The following is a 20,962-nucleotide window of genomic DNA, read 5'->3' on the forward strand; positions in this document are numbered from 1 at the left end:
ATTTTTCTGTCTTTTAGTGGTGTTGCCAGATTATACTACGGAACTACGGTTACGGGTACAGTTGAATTAAGCAGGGCTATCGGCTGCAATGACCATTCCCTGGCTGGGAAAGATTGATGTGAGGTGAGCATCGAGCTTATATGACCTCGATGTATGTACAGTCAAATCCGCTTACCGTACCGTTATAGCGAAAATCTGGTTTTATAACGAACGCTTTTCTAATTTCCCAAATAACTTTACATAGGAATAATGCTAGGTAACCTAGAATTCCTTTGTAACGAAATTTCGTTTTAACGAAGTGATTCCTCCGGTCTCTTGGCGTTCGTTATAACGGGATTCGACTGTATTACCTCGTAATATAAGCTCGATGGAGGTAAGTCAAAATACCAGAACTCAATTCAAGAACAAATGGCCATAGACAGAGATGCCAGATTCTTGAAAAATTTCCAGTAAAAAATAATCCTCAAAAGTAGCCAAAAATGACAAACAGTACCAACAAAATATTCGAACTACTGCTGCCGTCTACGAAGCAAGCTTACAAACTACAGTTTGACGATAATCCCGATTGTTCTCAACCTGAGACCATATAGGCCCCGTTGTAGTCCTGAGATGCTCTAGGGGGGGGGGGCACGGGTAAATACGGAATACGGATCAGATGAAACAGCTCAACAACTGGCGAAGGAGGCCGGCCACAGAGAGTTGTGAATATAGAGGGGACTCTCTTTCAGACAGAGCTGCAACTGGTGAAGAGCTGGTGGGTCCATTACTAAACCACACATGCGTATTTTTCATAACTTTTCTCCGATTTTGAATTCAAAAATATCTTAACGAATATTGCACTTAGAAACATGGAATTTTTTCTGTTTGAGCTCAGGAGAGACAGAACAATAACTTTACAGATGTAAGTCAGAAGACAAGGGCGACCATATACATTTTTTTTATTTTGTGACGCACTGTATTTTCACTCTAAAATCTGGTACAGGGTAATTTTAGAATGACTTTTGAGTATTTTTTTAAAGGTGGAATCATACCTTTACGACGGACAGTTGATGAGATGAATCCTCATCAGTACTTACAGGACAACACCCTGTGCAAAAACGTGAAACAAAAAAAATAATGAAAAATCAGGATTGATGACAATTCCAAACTAATGAATAATTCCAAAACTATTGAAAATTGAGATTTTCTGATAAATTATTTCTTCCTTATTTTATGATGAAATATCATAATTAATGAAAATTCAGAAGTAAGGGGAAAACTATTCCATAGTTGAAAATAGTAATAATAAAGATGGATTACACATAGATAAATTAATGAAATTGACGATGGAGGAAAATTAACGCAAATTCAGGAAACACCTAAATTAATGAAAATTCCGAATTTATGAAAATTAATGATAAAATTCAGTATTTTTATGAAAATTGAAGAAAATTTGTGAAATATATATGCGAAAATTCAAATTTTAGAACACAATTAATAGAAATTGGAATCAATGAAAATTCCGAATCAATTGATTGATCATTTTTGTCGCACCACGGTCATTTTCTGCACACGAGGGCTAATTAGACGGAGACGTACAATTTATTGCCGATTCCGAACGGCAGGCTTGTTTTTATATTCATCGAGAGGTTGGTGCGCTAACCCCTTGATTTGGATTCCCTGCGGTAGCAATTTTTTCTGTGGTCATGTCGCCGGTTCTGTTGTACCCCTGTGTCAGGAAAGTTTTCTGACTAGGACGAACCTTGCGACACCTCTAAACATCCTTTGGTACTTTAGGCGAGTATCTTATCGACCTGGGCTACCGTGCCCTCCGAAATCAATGAAAAATAATCCCATTATGCAGGGGTTCTCAACCGGTGCTCCGCGCAGACTCGAGGAAAATAATATAAATCAGTAAATTTGATAAATAAATAAAAGAGACCTACAAGGTTCTGTCATAAAAATTATGTACAAAAAAGGGCTCCTCGAGTCAAACAGGGCTCCTGCATAGAAATTATATACTGGATAGGGCTCCGTGAGTCAAAAAAGGTTGAGAACCGCTGCCATAATGAATGAGAAAATTTAGAACTGATGAAAAGTCAAAACAAATGAAAGATTGATAACAATTTAAAATCAATGAATAATGCAAAAACTGCTGAAAATGATATTTAATGAAAAATACCAATTAGATTGATGGATAGATATAGACACAGTAATTAGTGAACTTGATAATTAAAATTCAGATTTAATGAAAAACAATTCTTCCATCGATGAAATATCATAATTAATGAAAATTCGAAATTAAATTCAAATTCAGAATTTAAGGAAAATTATTGTGTAGGCTAATTAAAAATAAAGTGGGTTTCTAAAATTTTTTATAAAAATTCTGGATTGTAATGAATTAAATTTTGGTGAATAAACATTAAGGAAAATTCAAAATTTTGCGTCACACAATTAATAAAAATATCTGTGCATCAATGAAAATTCAGAAATTAATGAATTCTGAAATTTAAATAATCCCATAATGAAACTATAAACGCTCATATTAAACAATATTTCATATGCGAACTCCATTCTTATAATGACTGTTTATTTTTGAAAATAAATAACACCTATACCAGTACGAAGAATCGTGCTCGTGGGACACAAAACAGAGTGTTGCCCTGCGTCGTCTTGCAAACCCTGCGCGCGGCTCAATTTACGCCTAGTCAACAGATCTGGTGTTTACACAAGGCAGTTGAGGAGTCACTGTGGCAATCGGTCCCACTCCTGCAGCAACATAGTTTTCAGCTCCAGGATGGTTCTCAGAGGGTGATGGCGAGATGCAATTGCCCTCCCAAGAGCGTCCTAGACATGTTCTATGGGGTTTAGGTCAGGTGATCTGGCTGGCCAATACATATTCCGAATATTCTCACTTTCCAGATAATCGTTGACCAGGTGCGCCCGATGTGGACGAGCGTTGTCGTCCATGAAAAGGAACCAAAAGGGCCAACTGTGCCCTTGAAAAGTCGAACATAGGGATCTAAAATCTCCTCTCTGTACTTCCTAGCAGTCAGGGACCCTCTGTCAAACACATAGAGGGGTGTGCGGCCGTCCGGCATGATGTCTCAAATAGACACAATGTGCGAATTCTCTTAATTTTACACACGAGCGTACGAATTTTCAGCAGTTTTGGAAATATTCATTACATCAATCCTTTTATTTGTTTTGATTTTTCATCAGTTCCAAATTTTCTTTCATTATGGTATTATTTTCCATTAATTTTGGAATTTTTATTGATTCCAATCTATATTAATTGTTATGTAAATTTTCATAAATCCTGAATTTTCATCCATCCTGTGAATTTGCGTTAATTTTTGTATCCATCTTCAATTTTCATTCATTTATGTAAATCCATCTTTATTTTTTTTAATTACGGGAAAAGCCTTGATGATGAGCGTTGGTATTGGTTGCTGATAAAATCAGTCTTCTGTTTATTAACATTTAGGAATAACACAAAATTATAACATTATTATTGCCCACAATTATAGCTTATTATTAAAGTTGAAGATGAAAGCGCTTAACAAAATTTATAGATGTGGTTCGTACGGAGATAGTCCTTTATCATCGCGAATTCATAGCACATAAAAACAAAAGAAAATTAAAAATTGCCTCGGGCTGGAGTCCTATTAGCACAACTCTTGGGGGATGGGGGCATGGTTTCTTTCACAAAAATTTTCGTTGCCAATAGCCCTAGTAATTCTGCCAAAGTGAAGATGTTCTGGGGGGGACCCCTACTATTAAGCTCGAAGAACCTGCTTCCATTCTTTCAAAAATCGTATCAATTCATTAACTCCTTCATGTAGACTTTTGGCATTAAATTTGGATGATCCCCATTTTGCGTAGTGATAAAATTGGTGAAACCTTGATTTGCACGTTTTGGAAAAAAGGAAGAAGGGGAAAGAAAGTAAACGAAATAAAAAAGACGAAATATATATATTTCTTATATTGTATAGATAAGAGAGATATTACAGTAGATTTCTTATTCACCCTCACCCTACGTGTTCTACTTTGCTCTCATATGAAAAAACTGGAAGGAAACATTAAATGTAAGGAATAAACATGGGGAAAAAACTTCAGTTCAATGGGTTTCAATAAAGCTTCACGATAAGGAGAAAGGGAAGAAGACATATATAGAACTTCAATTGCTTCCCCTGGTGTTTGAATTAAATATTTCATTCATGATCGCAAAGGGGTTTTAACAGAATTAAATCTCTCACACAGGGCGATGGGCTGTTCCAGGGGGTGGTAGAAGCTACGGGTATAGCATGGGATTCTATGGGTTAGATTGCGTTGGCGGCACTGGGAGAAAAAAATATCTGAAGGGGCGAGATGGGACAAAAAAGGTTGGGAAACTATGATATAGAGTATTATTCTGTAAAAGGAGGGGGGGGGGGGAGTCTTGACATTCATCTTATGACATCTATATTACAGTAATATGCACAGCACTGGTAACAGTGGTGATTTTTAAAACAAGGCCCATTTGATCATTTTTGTCACACTATGGTAACTTTTTGCACACGAGGGCTAATTAAACTAGGATCTACAATTTATTGCAGATTCTGAACAGCAGCCTTTTTATGTACTCACAGAGAGGCTGGTGTTCTAACCCCTCAATGTGGGACTTGCTGCGGTAGCAATCTTTTTGTGGTCATGTCACAATTTCCAAGGCAGTAGTGAGAGGAGGGGGGACTTGGGATATGGTCTCCCTCTGGCTGTTTCGGTTGCACCCTATGTGTCAGGAAAGTTTCTGACAAGGACGAATCGGGTATCAAACTCGTGACACCTCTAAACATCCTTTGGTACTTTATCGACCTGGGCTACAGCATACTAACAAGTTCCATTGCAGAGTCTATGGTTGTGTGTTTTGTATACCATGACTTTAGACCTCCACAGAAAAAGAAGTAGTGATTGTCCACCTCGAGTGCTGACGAATTAGGAATCACTTACAGATTGTTTCCGGTCATGCTTTCCTTTGTGATTATGATTCTATAATGATCTCAATGTATTTTAGGTGGAATTTTTTATAAATTTGTTTACACTAAAAATATTGAAATAACCAACATTTCACAGATGCAATGAGCTGAATGAGAAATGATACAAAACCCACAATAATACATATATATCAGATGTTTAATGAACATTGTGACATTTACAATCAAAATGGGGGCTCTTTTAGAACAAAATCTACTCAACACTACAAAAACAAAACATTTTCATACACAATTTTTTTTTTATCAAATGCATGCTCATCAAGAATCAGCATCACCATCCTCATGACATTAATATGTATTATATAGAGTAAGAGGGGGAAAAAACTCTCATACAACACACACACAATGCAGTTTATTGGAATAAATTACCCTCTTCCTCTCCCAAAAATCCTTAAATAGAAAACATTATGCGGAGTCCCTATTTTTATCAAAAGTGCACGGTTTGTAAAAACGACACATAAAAAATAACAAATTTTGATTAAAAATAACAAATATTGTCATTAAATTGTTTGCAATGATAAAAAAGAGAATGTATTGAAATATTCAATGTGTGATGCTTTCGATAATTTTCTCACATGCTTTATATAAATGAAACAATATTTCACACATTCTGATGATATAAGTACAGTGCAAGCACATGAACATTCATATCAACTTTCTTGAAGACTACATTCATACATTACATGAAGGTTGAAAAAAAAAGTTCTGATGCACTGGATCATTTGCAAAGTTCTGAGTGCATTCTGAGTTTTGTTCATGCATTTTTAACGAAGTTGCATTTGTGCAACGCTTTTCATTCAAATTTTTGTATGAAATAAACATTTTTTGGAAACTAAAAGTTCTAACGAGTGTCATAGTACTTTTAAAAATTTGTTTGCAATTAAATTTGACTTTTTATGCTTTTCCAAAACAATGAAATTTTCAGAATTTTGTTTCGATTTTCTACCTGAAAATTTTTTTCCCTGACCATGAATAGAAATAAATATTTTTGAAAATAGCAAAATAATTTTTCCCCAAATTCTTTTGTCACATGGCACACAAAGTTTCCAAAAATTAGTTTGATTAAATTAATATAATTAATTTACATTAATTACAAAGAAAAACATGCTAAATTAATGTCCAATTTTTTGAAACTTAAAAAATGCTATTTCAGTTAGCAGGTCATAAAAAAGTTGTGTGCGATTTGGCCATTTCTCTGCTGCTGCTCTCTCCCCGCCATTTTTTTAAAAAAGGGAAATTGAAATTAACAATTTGTGGAAAGATGCGGAAATTTATTGAGATGTCTAGTCTGACTTTCATCATACTCAGTGAATGTTTGTAAAAAATGCTCAACGTCTGATCAAAAGATAATTTTTTTAGGTACTTGGTGTTATTGTTTTCAAAGATAACGTTTCTTAACCCTTTAACTATGAAATAGTTGGAGATATGCTTCTTCCACTGCACAAGAGGAAAAATTTCCCCCTTCTTGGCGAGTTTAGCAATTCATTCTTTTGAGAAAGATCAATGGCACTCAAGTACCCAGACATTGCATAGATTAGATAGAATAGAAAATAAAAAGGGTGGGGGAGTATATATTGTACAAGAAAACCTGTCAGAATAAGGAAATATTGGGAGGGAACTTGTAACATATACAAAGCACACCATCTGTATATGATTTTAAGAACTTATCTCAAGAAAGGAATTCAAATCATCAGGGGAATGACTGGGCATGCCCACAAAGGCCATGTCATTCAATACGATAGTCCTACTCTTTCTTGTCAAGTAAATTTGTATACCTTATTGAATTGCATATTTATTTATGATGTTATTATACTATACATATTTTATTGCATTATTATAATTATTGTGTTGTATTATTGATTGAATGCTGTTTTTGTCAATTTTATGTGAATGAATAATTATGGAATGAATTATCCGGGTTTCCATTATTTTCTATGGGAAAGTTTGATTTCAATAACGAGGTTCAGATAATGAGCACATTGGCGGAATGAATTAAGCTTGTTAACCAAAGTACCACTATTTTATTGTTAAATTTTATGTAATAAATCACATACTTTCTCCACCAGAAGCCATCATAAAAAACCCCTGTAAAAGTTCTGCTGCCCTGTCCTCAGATGAAAGCCCCCAAAAATCATATTTCTAACTCCCTTTTAAGCTCTCAAAGCTTAACTCCGAGATTTAAAAAATAATTCTACAGCGAGAAAAATCAACGCGCACATTTGAGCATGCAGGGTAAGTACATAATGGAAATTGTAAGAATCATGAAAAAATATTTCCAAATCACCAGTTTTACTGACCAGTAACCAATGATATGGTGATAATTTTTCATGATTCTATAACAGGTCAACCCTGGTCTGACCCAGTGCCTTGGTCAATCAACATGTATGGGTTATGCTGCATTTAAAATTTAGTAAAAATTATGAACGTGTGTGTGTTCCTAGAAATTCAGTTCTCAAACATTTTGTAGAACTAGTCAGAGAAAAACTGCACTGCATGGAATAATATTCAGTTTGAGCCATGTTGCTAAAACACACCAAAAAGTCCTATTTTACACCAGCACTTTAATCATCTAAAAAAATTTCATGTGACAGGCTGGGGTGGTTTAAGACATCCCACCAACACCCAACACGCTCTCATTATCTAATTTTCAGTGTTCAATCTAACACCACAGTACCAGACTTATTTTGACACCTATCAAATTTATTGATTGGAAAATAATGTGCTAGAGTAATGCTATGGAAAGCCACATGGATGACTTTTTACATTAAAACTTTGAAAATACACAAAGATAGATTAAAAGTTTAAAAAAAAATAGAGCATATACTTTGAAGAACAAAGGTAAAATCTCAAAATTGTTTTTCTTTGCTCAAAAGCCTAAGAAAAACCACAAAACTTTCCGAATGGCCCAACAAACATGATGTATTATATCCAGTGACTGTAACGAACTGTTGTATTATAATGATTTTGAATGAAAACATCTTCACACAAGTCGGGATATGTAGAATGACACTTCTACGCAAAATTTATCAAAATGCTTGTGTAATCTAGCCATGATGGCAGTAATCCTAACTTCAGTTTTTAAATTGCACAATAGGGCAGAGTTGTCAGTTGACAAGGTTACCATATGATTTTGAAAGTAAAACTAAATATAACATTAAATGTGTTAATATAAAATTTCATTAAAAAAAAAAAAAGGAAAAACCAAATTGGCACTCAACTTCACTATTTCCAATTCATATTTTATACAAGAAAAAAAAAAAGTTTTTGAACATATTATTCAGTACAACAAACAATTTTTCAATCTGTCCATTAAATACTTGAAAATCCTACAATGCATTATTGAAAGCATGATTACATTGGTAGCTGCAGATAAGATGATTTAGATAACACATTTAAAACAAAAAACACACAAAATAAGAGAAAATTTGGCAACTAAATAATTGCATGAACATTACCGTTTCATTATAGATGTGACTAAAACTTGAGGAGAAAATCAAGACAATTTGCATGAAATTGAGTTTGGCAAACAGCATATTTCGTGACACAAATTAAACAATGGATAAAATACTCAAAATTATTAGCATGGCAAACAATTTACATAATTTTATTATAATGGATAAAATAAATATAAGTAGAACAAAAAAATATTAAGTATTTGAATATTTCCTAATGCTCAATGCTTGAAAATGTAAGAAATTTTGAGCTAATGTGCAGTTCATTTGATAAAACATGACTAAAATGTAAAACATTATCAAAACTTCAATTTGGTTCCCCTAGTAAAAAAAACAGTGAAGCTTTTAAATCTTTGAGAGCATAGCAAGATTTTGGAAAAACTTTTGTACTATTAATTTTTATAAAATAAAAAGCAGAGTACATATACAGTCTCTTTGCTATGGCAGTCGCTTGTCTGATTTATGATTAGCCAATGAAACAAATTAAAGTTTCAGCAATCCTTAACATTGTTACGATTTATGAGAAAACAATTTATAAAATATAGTACTTGAAAAAAGTTATTAATGTAAGATCCAAGGGGAGCAGAATTTTAGGATTTGCATTAATATTTGTGTAACACTATAAATGTTCAAACAGAGCTGATTTAATGACAGTAAAAATTATAGAAACACAAAATTATCTTACTCCTGGTAAAAAAAATTAAATTCATAATGCTTGAAAAAATACTTGAATTATCCATTATTCAAGTACTTTTTGATTCGATCAAGAAGTAAAATACTTTTTGAGCCACTCGCCTCTCATCCTGAACAATAACATGTGGGAGTACCTACATTGAGATGATTCCTTCAACATACACTTTTCAACTGTGCAAAGTAATCTTGCTTTTTTTAGTCTCTTATATATGTATGTGTGTGTATATATATTGTACATTCATATTTTTTTTTATTTAAGGGGAAAAATCATTTGAAACACCTGTACCAAAAAACAATTTATTCAACAACAGTTACAGTAAATAATTTTCAAGTCAGATTGTTTTTTTTAAATTTAATTTTTATCAAGACATACATCAGGGCTCCCACTCAAAAAATGAGAAAAAGTAGGAAAACGCAGGACTGAAAAGTAGGATGGGGGAGGGTAACCCCCCTTAGACAACATAATCATAGCATAATGGAAAAAAAATGTCTAAAAAAATTTTTTTTGCAAAAAAAAAATTTAATTTTGTGTGTGTAAATTAACTTTTTTTTTTCAAAGCACTATTTCAGCTTCCTATAAGATTGACTCAAGCCAAAGCAAAATGACAAATGACTTGGTTAAAAAACCAATTTTCGGCCAAAACAGTGCACTAGCAACCACAGATAATTCTTTGCTGTCTCTTCTCATATATATTAGTCTTTTTTTGGAGTCTTCCAAAGTGCAGAGCTTGTAAACTCTCTTCAACAATGCACAGCAAATTTTAAACATGTACGTTTTTTAAGAATGACACGCCTTCGAGACCACTTTCAAAATGTGTAGATTACAAGATCTGATGTAAATAAGGCAAGGTGAACCAGATAGTTTTACTGCATTGTCCATTATTTTTTAAAGGAATTTGTTCACATTTTACTGTTCAATATGCCAGTGCAATCATTTTTGACAAATGAAGCACTTCCATTTCTAGCTCTTTGCTGAGCATTGTAAACATTGTTTATGCCTCTTCATGCCTTAAAAATACAGAAGACAACTGGGAGAATACTATTGGGAGCATCAGAATCACGGAACCTAGAATAGGCATATGTATCCAACTGCTTTGAAATGCAAAACTGTTGTTTCACCTATTTGCACCATAATTTTGATTGGTGAATGTTAGAGAAAGTGTTGGAAGAAAACGTTTTCTGACAGCTACTAGTGTGTGTTGACAGAACATAACATCAATGTTCTATCTAAGCTGCACATGTGCACGGTCCAGAATGGGGGAAATACTTCCAGCATATAAAATCGCTAAATTCACTATTGGTGTATATGGAATATTGCAATTCCATTTAAAATGCTGCACCAGAAAAAAATGGGGCCATGCAGGTAATAAAAATGTTTTTGGATTAAAGAAAACTAATATTTTTTCCTCTGATGTTAAAATCTATGTATATATCAAACCCGTAAGCCTCTGAAAATGACAGATATCGGAAATATGAAAGATGGTGATGATGATGTTTTAATGTTAGTTTTTGAGAGAATCTGCGAGCTCCCAGACAAAAATAAAAATTACCCAAAAACGTAATAAGTCCGGAAATATTTCGCATCACAATACAAGAAGTAAGATGACATATTTGAAAATACAAGGACAAAACAAAACTCAAATACAGGATGAATGACACATGATTTTTTTTATAAAAATTTAAGGTACACGGGAAAAATTCACACATACCACTGCATTATACAACCATCAAAAAACATTTCTATGTACAAAACATTTAGGAATTCCAAGTAAGAGTACCCATAAAGTGATACCTTCAAGTGTATCAGGAAAAATTATTAAAAGCAAAGAGGAAATTTTCTCCATTATTTATTAAATATGCATATCAATAATCTTTACATAAATTGCATTGGACCATGGAAGTATCAAACAGCACAATATGTAAATAAACAAAATAATAATCTAAAGAAAAATTATAAGTTTTTAAAATTGAGCTGTGACATAAAATATATCTAACAGAAAAACAAATTATGTTAAGGAAGAAACAATAAAATAAATATTGGCAGCACTGATACATTTAAAGTCAAAACATAGAGATTCACACATTATTAAAACAAGCATTTTCAGCCTTTGTAAAAAAATGTTTTGACAATCAAACTATTCATTTAAAATATTAGGCAACAGTGTAAAATTTAAATCACAGCATTTTGCATTGTTTAAATCAGAAATAAAAGCAGTCAAACATTCTAATTCAAGAGGATGAATACAGATTTGTGATTATTGGTACCTATTGAAGATGTTCATCACAGCTGCACAGACAATGTTTGGTACTCTTGGTACTGTCTTGGACTGCACCTTAACAACCCAAAATGAATAGTTAAACTGCCAGAATGACTCCAGCTGAGAAAGTTTACACACTTTTATGAAAAGTGATGGCAGGAAAACACTTCAACATAAAAGAAAGTAAATTCTATCATAAAAGGTGGCTAATGCATTTTGCCTCAAATAAAAATTTGCAAATGCACATGATGAAGGCATTACTTTATGGAATAGCTGTCACCACACAAAAACACGCACACAAAAAAACCAGCACACATTATCTCATACAATGCATTTTACCGGATCATTTTCCCTCTTACACACATACAAACAAAAATAATAAAACCAACAATGAACATTGAAGGCAGTTTGTGACTAAAGGTTCAATGAATCAAAATCCACTGACAAGTTTTCTTTTGTAACTTCAATATAAATTTCATCACTCCACTTTGAGTTGGCTACTGAATTTTTTCTGCTGCAGCTCAATCCATTCTGGTTTCACTTTCGCTCTCTTTAATTGGCCATCCCTATAAAGAAATGTTATTAAAATATCATAAAATTTTTACATAGATTATAAATCTGTATCTGTACTTTTCTTGCTGTGGCCTTTGTATAGCAAAATTTTTCTTATTTTAATTAATTAATTTTATGGTGGTGGTGGGGGGGGGGGAAGGCACAGGTGTTGACGCGTAACAGCACATTTTGGCTTGGAATAAAACTAGAAAAATCTTAAAATATTATCACTGAAGACCATCCAAGATGACACACATGGATACAGGCTCTTCGAACGGGGGGGAATTATCAACTTCTGGCTGCCCGCCTATGCCAATAAAACAATTTTTTTAGTGACTATAGGGTTAGGGTCGCCCCCCCTTCCCTATATCTGCCTATGCCAAGAGGTTGGGGGGGGGGTAATGTTGAACTTATCTGGAAGGCAATGAAAATTATTAAGATAATAAGCAATAAAGTATGCAAAGTATATGAAAATCAAACATACCACATAAGATCAACAAGTCCACCTTTAAGAGCAATCTTTGATTTAACTCGATTAGAAAAGTCAACAGCACTTTCATCAGCCTATTACAAAAGTGAAAAAAAAAATCATCAAACAATAAAAATATATAAATAAGTCATATTTTACACTTTGAAAATCAGTTTCTTAAACAGATCCATAAATTGATGATGCATCAATAAAAATTAAGCTTGGCAGTGAAACCCCTGTCAACTTTCTCACTGTCCGTTCAACCAGAAAGTTTTTTTTTATTATCAAGGTCACAGCAATTAAGAGATACACTTTTATTAAAAATCAAGAGTTTGTAAAGACATTAATTATTATGGTTGATAATTTTTTTTGTGAAAAAAGGATTGAGGTTTGTGAGGATATTGGACATGGATATTGTCTTTCTTTGCATAAAAGTCACACAGTGAGTAAAGGTTCACATTGCGTATTGGAATAAATAAGATTTTTATTGGGGGATAAAAATATAGTATTATTTCTGATTAGTTCAAAACAAGAGAAGATGAAAGTAAACTTTCCCCCGACTTCTTATCGGTCGTAGGTCCTCAGTTGTACCTCTGCTACGATTTCAGGACAAAATAACTGGGTTCTAGACTCCCAAAAGAAGAAAACAACACTTTATTTCATTTATTATCCAACATCTCCAATGAAACCGTCCTGTCTCTTCGGTACAAACTTTCACACTATCCCTCTTTTTCGAATGTCTCAAATCGTTCCCATTTCTCTCTCTCGCGACTCCTGTTTCTCCTCGGCCTTTTTCCAACCTCTTTTCTCCTGAACCTTACAATGAACATGGCATAAAAAATACAGTGATACCTCAGCTAATCAAGATAATTTATTAGTCAATATGCGATTCCCCCACAGGTTCCTATGGAAAATCGTTCAATTTGTTCCAGGTACTGACAAAAATTTAAAGATAACAGGGTTTATATAAAATTTCCTAAATAAAAATTAAGGAGTTTTTAAGCACTTTTTAAGGAGTCATGGCAAACTTCAGAACTTACGCGTTTTTCAGCAAAAAAAGAGAGGGAGCACATATGGAAATGCATTTTAAATCTGCCACACAAATTTTCACTTTTCTCAAAAATATAGATGTAGAGCAGTTTAGAAACTATAACTTTTGATTTTCCTTTTACCCAGCATTATAAGAATTCATAAAGTAATCAAACTACATACAGATAATCTATACTTTTCTGCTGTCCACAAAGTGCTTTAAAATCTTCAAGTTTTGGTCAAAAATATTCATAAACAGCATCACATAAATTATAAAAATTCTGTCAGGTCTCCCACTCAAAAAATTGGAAAAAGTGTTACTAAAAAGTAGAACGGGGAGGGTACCCTCCTTAGACAACACAACCATAGCATAATTTTAAAAAACCTTTTTTTTTCACAGCACTATTTGAATCTATATATAATTGATTTTCTGTGTGTCTGTGAGTGTTTTCTATACAAATCTACAATTTTTAAATCGATCGTCACCAAATTTTGCATATATATTAAATGGGACCCAACTTGAACGATAGGCTACTTTAAAATTTCATCAGAGCAGGCCAAATGCCCCAAAAACTGTTGGACAACAACGGTTTTTAGGCCTCAACAATCACTTTCCGAATGTTTATCATGGTTCCCTAGCAGTGTGTTTCAGACATGTATATGCCTTTACAATGGTTTGTCACTTCTTTAACACTGCCAGTATATGTTTAATAGTTTATGGTTTTATAATGGTTTGCCACATTTTTAATACTCCCAGTAATGAGGCTTTTTGAATAGACGTCATAATCATCATCGCTTTGGGGGTCAGGAAAAGGGTGATACTCAGAAATCAGTGTTAAAATTGCCGATTTTACTGTAGAAATGCAGAAATTTGGTGGGGCTTTCTGCCACATCAATAATTTTAAAAATTTTATAGAATTCTCGATTTTTGAAATATTGAGTTCGTTTAGAGATATACAAAGCCCAGGAGATTAAATATGAAGTAATTAGCCGGCCCTACTTTTGAGTTGGATATTCATGCAATAACATTGATTTCAACTTTTTATTTATATCTTCTCAAGCATGAAAATTAATGTCTGTATCGTCTTTTGATATTTAACTGCATAAATTCATGTGGGTTAGGATATTTTAAAATCAATTATGGGCCTGTAAAAAAAAAAGAGCATAAAAAAATTCCACAGCTTTAATTAAGCATTTTTGAAAGCTGAAACAGGCAGATGGATAACTTGACTTGAAGTTTGGGGGGGGGGGGAAGGAAATGAAATACTTAGCGCCCCTTAAAAAAGGAAAAAAATATACATTTTTACGTATCTTTAAATTTAGATTTGTTTATTTCATGAGTCGCGCAGGAAGTCGCCATATTGGTTAACTTAGACACAGTTTACACGTCCCTCAAAGAAAGAGGGAGATATCACGTGATCCAAAAAGCCTCATTAAAGAAAACCAGTGCAGTGCCGGGTGTTATAGCTAGTATCTGATAAGATTGACTCAAGCGTCAAGCCAAAGCAAAATGACAGAAATGACTTGGTTACAAACAGTATACTAGCAATCACAAATAAATCTTTTTTGTCTCTCCTCAATATATATTAAATTATTTTTTTAGGGTCTTTTAAAGTGCAGAGTCTGTCAACTCTCTTCCACAATGCACAGCAAATCATGAAGACGTAAGTTTTTAAGAATGTTTTTTGAAATGGTCTCGAAAGAGCATCAAAGTGCAAAACGTGTATATTACAGGGTCCCACGTAAATAAATCAAGATAAACCAGATGGTTTTACTGTGTTATCCCTCCTTTTTTAAAAGGGATTTGTTTACATTTTACTGTTCAATGCCAGTGTAATCATTTTTGACAAATGAAGCACTTTCATTTCTAGCTCTTTGCTGAGCGTTGTAAATATTGTTTATGCCTCTTTCACACATGCCTTAAAAATACAGAAGACAATTGAATGCTATTAGGTAGCATTCAAATTACCAAACCTAGAATAGGCCTATGTGTCCAACTGCTTTGTAATGCAAACTGTTGTTTCACTTATACACAAAATGTGCACCACAATTTTGAATGCCAATTACTGTCCAAGACCATGAAACAGTAAATAGAAAATTATTTTTTTCATCTAGACAGAAGTTTTTAATGATTGCTCTACTTGTTGAACCCTCAAACTAAGGAAATGAAAAAAATTAATAAACTAAATGGTCCACATATACACCCCACTAAACTGGAAAACAATTTCTGCTTCTGTAGAATTATTAATTGCAATCTACAACATTTATAATATTTGACAATATATCTATGATTCCCTTCTCAATTAACATCAATTACACAAATTTTGTTGATAGGATTTGGTGAAAAAGCAGAAAAAGGGCAAAACAGAGAAAGTAGGACATTTTACCAAAAAAGTAGGACGAGTGGAAACCTTGTTCTAAGTGACATTCATTCTCCCTAAATTATTCAAAATAAAAAAATACCAAAGCTGAAAAAGATTTTCTTTACAAAATTATTCATATTTGCAGCAATTCTGTACTCACCTATCGGTGAAAGTGAACACATACAGAAGTTCTTTAAAATGATTTTTTTTTTGCAATTTTATGGGTATGATTCCTGCTGGCTTCTTGTTAGTTATACTGAAAAAAAAAAGATTGTTGGAAAATGGGGGAAAATTTTGGGAGAATCAACATGTTTGGCGATTTAGCATACGTTATTTGGCCACATTGGCAATTTAACATTCCTTATATAGCGGACTAGCTCTTTTACTCACGGAAAGAAATTTTTTTTACGAAACATCCAGATTTAATAAGTGGATCAGTGTTACCCACTGGAGCGATAGAAAGGTCCAAGGGGTGGTAAAAGCTACGGGTATAATATAGAATCCTATGATTAAAAAACATTCTGAAGAAATGGTGGAGGCAATGAAACAAAAAGTTTGGGAACCTCTTATCTAGAGTCATGCACTCAGACAATAGTAATACCCCCATCCATATCCTAAAACAGAGTCCCTAAGGCAGGTATCTTCAACCTATTGCTCGGGATCACCCATAGTGCTCTATGCTTGTGATTGATTTTGTGTGCTCATGAACACTTGATCAACGTCCCGATTAAATACCTTGTACAAATTGCATTCAAGAACTAAAATCAATCCTGATTTTTCATGCATTCATACGTCAAACTTGCCGTAAGGGTGCTCTTTTTTTGATAATGTGTACAGGCAGTGCTCATGACTAGAAAAGGTTGAAGACCTCGGCCCTAGGGGTTGGAATCTATAGTAGGTCTCCAGACTAGACTTTTCAGGGGTCCCCTCTATGGTGAATATATAGCGTGAAAAAAAAAAAATGAGAACCATTCTGGGTAACAGGGATACAGTCCTGTCAGCCCCACCCTTGTTGCGACCATAACAATAGTACTACAATAGGAGTTCAGTTACTGTGCAACATTTTAGTCAGTCTAAACGATATAGAAAATCTATAAGGACAATGATATGCTATTGCTAGATTTAAAATTTAGAAATTAAAATACTTAATAAAAAATTTATAAGGTTTTTTGGTTTTCACATTAACCGTTTAAAGGCCAATGTTCCATAAATGGAACATAGTTTTTATTTACAAAAATATCAGATAAAAATTGATTCAAACATTTCAGGTTTTTTATCGTATATAGATGAGAGTTCAAAGTATTTTTTGAAATAAATTCGAAAACTTCAGGTTGATATAAACATTTTTGGCAGAATTTTGAAATTTGACATTTTTTGGGAATTTTTTCCCCATTTCGATAAAAATTTGCCAAAATTTCAATTTTGAAGTAAATTGAAAATTATTTTGTGAGTTTTTACCTCTTAATGTATCAATCAAAGTAAATCAATTTGTTTGTTTGTGCTGTTAAACGTTAAAGAGCTACGTGCGTTCAAAAATGCATGTTCCATTTATGAAACATTGGCCTTTCAAGAGAGTGGAATTCTAGGGATATCTAACATACAGTGTGCGCTGCTTCGATTTTCCCGTTCGAACTCAAGGGTGTTGTCATCATGTGTTAGTATACCACATGTGTATAGGGGCTAATTCTGAGTAATATGATACAGAGGAATGTGCTTTCTGGGGTAGATTGTTTATATTTGGAGAGTACTTTTTTATTCTTGCATTTTTAGAAATGCATGTTTTTGCGAACTTCAGACTAATCAAACAGAGTTCGACAATCCTAGATAGTCTTGTTGTGTTCAGCTGAGTGTAACCATATCAAAAAGGTATCTTACATTAGAAGAAGCTGTAAGATATTTAGAAACTCTTTCAGATTCCGAATTAGAGAATGCAGATATATGCCAATTACGTGCTAATGAAAATGGAAACATCACGGATGAAGCTGATACTGTTGAAAATGGTCTAGAGTCAACAGTGCCAACTGATGTATGTGAAATGCTAGATAATTTTGCAACAACGAGGATGAGCTGTTAGAAAACTCCTGAAATGTATTCTTCAAAAGATGTAGGGCAGAAAAAAAGAGCAAAACGCAAGTGAAATACTCAAGTTTCATGAAAAGGCAAAACAGTTTTGAGCGATCTGGAAAAAAAAATTATTACATGGGATAAAAAAAATTCTTTCTAGAATCTGATCAAAACCTCAGCATTGGATTCCATTCGAAAAAATTTGACATATGACCATTACAGCACGTTGGATAGTTCATTCAGAGTTGCGAGAAGCGGATCGTATTTCGCATTTGGAATTCCGAAGAGAAGTGACAATGGACCTTTTACAAATGAAGGAGGGGTTGATTATTTATCCAGGTCCACGTTGTCAACTGAAAAAAAGATGGCAGGTCATCTGATGGCCATTATATTGTCTATGAGGAAAGGACGGTGTGCGGTTTGCCAAAAATGTGTATAAATGCTACCAATATGACAAACAGGTCCATCAAATATGTTTTCCTTCTTTTATCACAGACATTAGAAAAAAACTTTGAATTTTCTGCAATCATTTTTATGTTAAAAAAACCAGTATGTGTTGCAACTTTGAATTTGTAGTAGAAAATACAAAATTTTGTGCGATAACTGTACTCCAGAAATAAATAATCGTTAGAATATAGACGATACCAGTTTCCGCTTTCACCTCTCCCCAAGTGCCAATGTTCCATTTATGGAACATCGTGAAAAACAAAGAAAAAAATTTTTCTCTTCAAATTTCAAAGTTGATCTATGTATAGGCATGCAAAAGGACCTCAAATTCCAAATTTCAAAACAATAAGTGACTTTGTTCATAGTTCGGCCTTTAAACGGTTAAAAACATCATAATCTTGCTTGAAGAGCCCCCCCTCACTCCTTGTGTGCTCCAGTGATAACTGGAAGAGTAACAGGAAAAACTTCTGGAAATAAGAATCAACTGCTTATAAGAACAAAATAGCTGAACAAAACTTGATTCTCATAATTGGTGGCTACAGTATATATTCAAAAACAAGTGCTATTTGGCACAGAAAAATAGGAAATACACTATTGGAGCAGGATGTTAATTTTGGCGCCTATGTTGCAGAGTTCCCACCACTGATAGTAGCACCATTTTCTGGCAGGAATGATATATTTAGAACTTAGCTAACTATTTTTTTATTTCAATTTCACTGTCAGTTTCTTTGACAGCATAACAATCTTTTACCCTTTTTTGCAGCATATTAGAAGCACATGGCCACTGGAGTCCGACCAATCAGGTGTCGTAATATCTTAACTATCCCACATCAAGGGGTGAGCGTACCAACCTCTCTGTGAGTATAAAAAAACGCTGCCGTTCAGAATTGCCAATAAATTGTACGTCCTGGTTTAATTAGCCCTTGTGTGCAGAAAATGACAGTGCTGCGACAAAAATGATCAAATGACTAAAAAACTTTCTGAAAGAGAAATAGAAGTATATCTAAGGATGATTCTGAGGCGGGCATATATTAATCAGGCTCAAATGATAGTAATTTTCATAATCGCAAAAAATGCAAAAATTTGGCTCACAATCACTGTCATTAATCAGCTGAGCATTAGCACATGCATTCATATCAAAAATTTTTGTCAGCCAAGACGACAAACTGCCAAAAAATTTGTAAGCCAAGGTATCACTATACATTTGACTAATGCCAAAGCATTAAATCGATAGTTGCAATTTCTATGCAATCCAAAAGAAATACACATTTCATTTATTGTTGAGAACTAATGTTCAATAGGAAAAAAAATAAGCATATAGATAGTTTTAGTGTTAAATGATGATCTTGATCTATCTCTACATAGTGTTGCAGATTTGCTATGTCATATTTCAGAACTGTGTTCTTTCTAAAAAGAAATACGATAAACATGTTGGGGTAGATCGAGAAGCTATCCATTCTTAGAATAAGACAACCATAAGTATTCTTTATGGGGCATTGGATAATATTTTATCTTGTGTATATATTGTTTATAATTTTTGTTATTTGCATTTTTAATTGGGTTGCTGTATTTTTGAAATATATGACATCCATATTTTTATGGGCATCTTTTTCTAAGCCACCTCCTTGGGCGTTTTGCCTGTTGTGGCGTTGTTTTTGTATTTTTTCCTTGTACAGTATTGGATCTCTTGCACTCTCTGTAAGCTCTGCACCCTTTAAGAGACTGAAATATAGAACAGATTAAAAAGAAGCTGCTCTATATTTCAATCATTTGATTGATTTCTGTTTGTATCTTCGTACACATACACTTTGATACATATACACTCTGATATTAAAGCAGAATTTTTAAGTAAATGCACCTGCAGCTTTTACAACCATGTTCGACTATTAAATTAATTCGACAATTAAATATTTCAGATAGTACTCAACAAAACTAGCAACTTAAAATTATTTATCACGCAAATCAAACATATGTATGTGCCCTATGGGCCTAGAGAGGGTCCAATAGACAATTTGAAAACTTTCCATTAATATCGTTGCAGGGCTCAAAAGGGTTGGAGATGACTAACTCATTATAATTTTTCATCGTTCAATTGGTTGATCTTTTTCTTTTTGAATAAAAGCACTTGAAACTATCTTATATGTGTCATGTCTCAAATTTTTAATGAGTTAAGAAAATAAAAATGAATGCAAGAATATAAAATAGAATCTCACTTTGCGAGACATGGGAGGTAGGTACCATACGTCACAGACTAAAGCCCAACTTGTCAACATCATATACAGGTATTGCATATAACTCTGTCTGCTGCTATTCCAAAAAGGATCTGCAAACCTCTGATCATACTGGATTGGAAGATGAAAAGAAAAATTCTCTTAATTCAAATATCAGCCTCAAAATACATAAGAATTATTTAGAAAGTAATGATGTACACATTTCTCTTTCTTTAATGTATGACAGTTTTTTTTATATCTTTATATCAGAATCACAGTAAATAAGATTTGAATAACTAATTTATATCGAAGAAAAATAAAAAGTTATTTGGGGTAAATAACTTATGCCGCCTGCCAGTCCAGTGGTTAGGGAACTAGTTTCTGACTGTGCAGGTCTGGGTTCGAATCCCGGG

General features: G+C 33.5%; 1 protein-coding gene across 1 annotated transcript in view; it reads right to left on the reverse strand.

Moving 5' to 3' along the window:
- Positions 1–9,667: 9,667 nt before the first annotated feature.
- LOC149076838 (glycerol-3-phosphate acyltransferase 4-like) overlaps positions 9,668–20,962 on the reverse strand; it is a 30,556-nt gene continuing 19,261 nt past the window's right edge. The window contains exons 13-15 of the mRNA XM_089244548.1: positions 20,553–20,681; positions 12,452–12,531; positions 9,668–11,981 (exon numbers count right to left, since the gene is read on the reverse strand). Of these exons, the coding sequence (XP_089100674.1) occupies positions 11,894–11,981; positions 12,452–12,531; positions 20,553–20,681 (297 nt within the window). The 3' untranslated portion in view covers positions 9,668–11,893. The remainder of the gene's footprint in view (positions 11,982–12,451; positions 12,532–20,552; positions 20,682–20,962) is intronic.

Source organism: Pholcus phalangioides, unplaced genomic scaffold (genome assembly GCF_987345545.1).
Source record: "Pholcus phalangioides strain wild (caught in Gottingen) unplaced genomic scaffold, Ppha-v1.0 ptg000015l_1, whole genome shotgun sequence".
Classification (NCBI taxonomy): Eukaryota; Metazoa; Arthropoda; class Arachnida; order Araneae; family Pholcidae; genus Pholcus; species Pholcus phalangioides.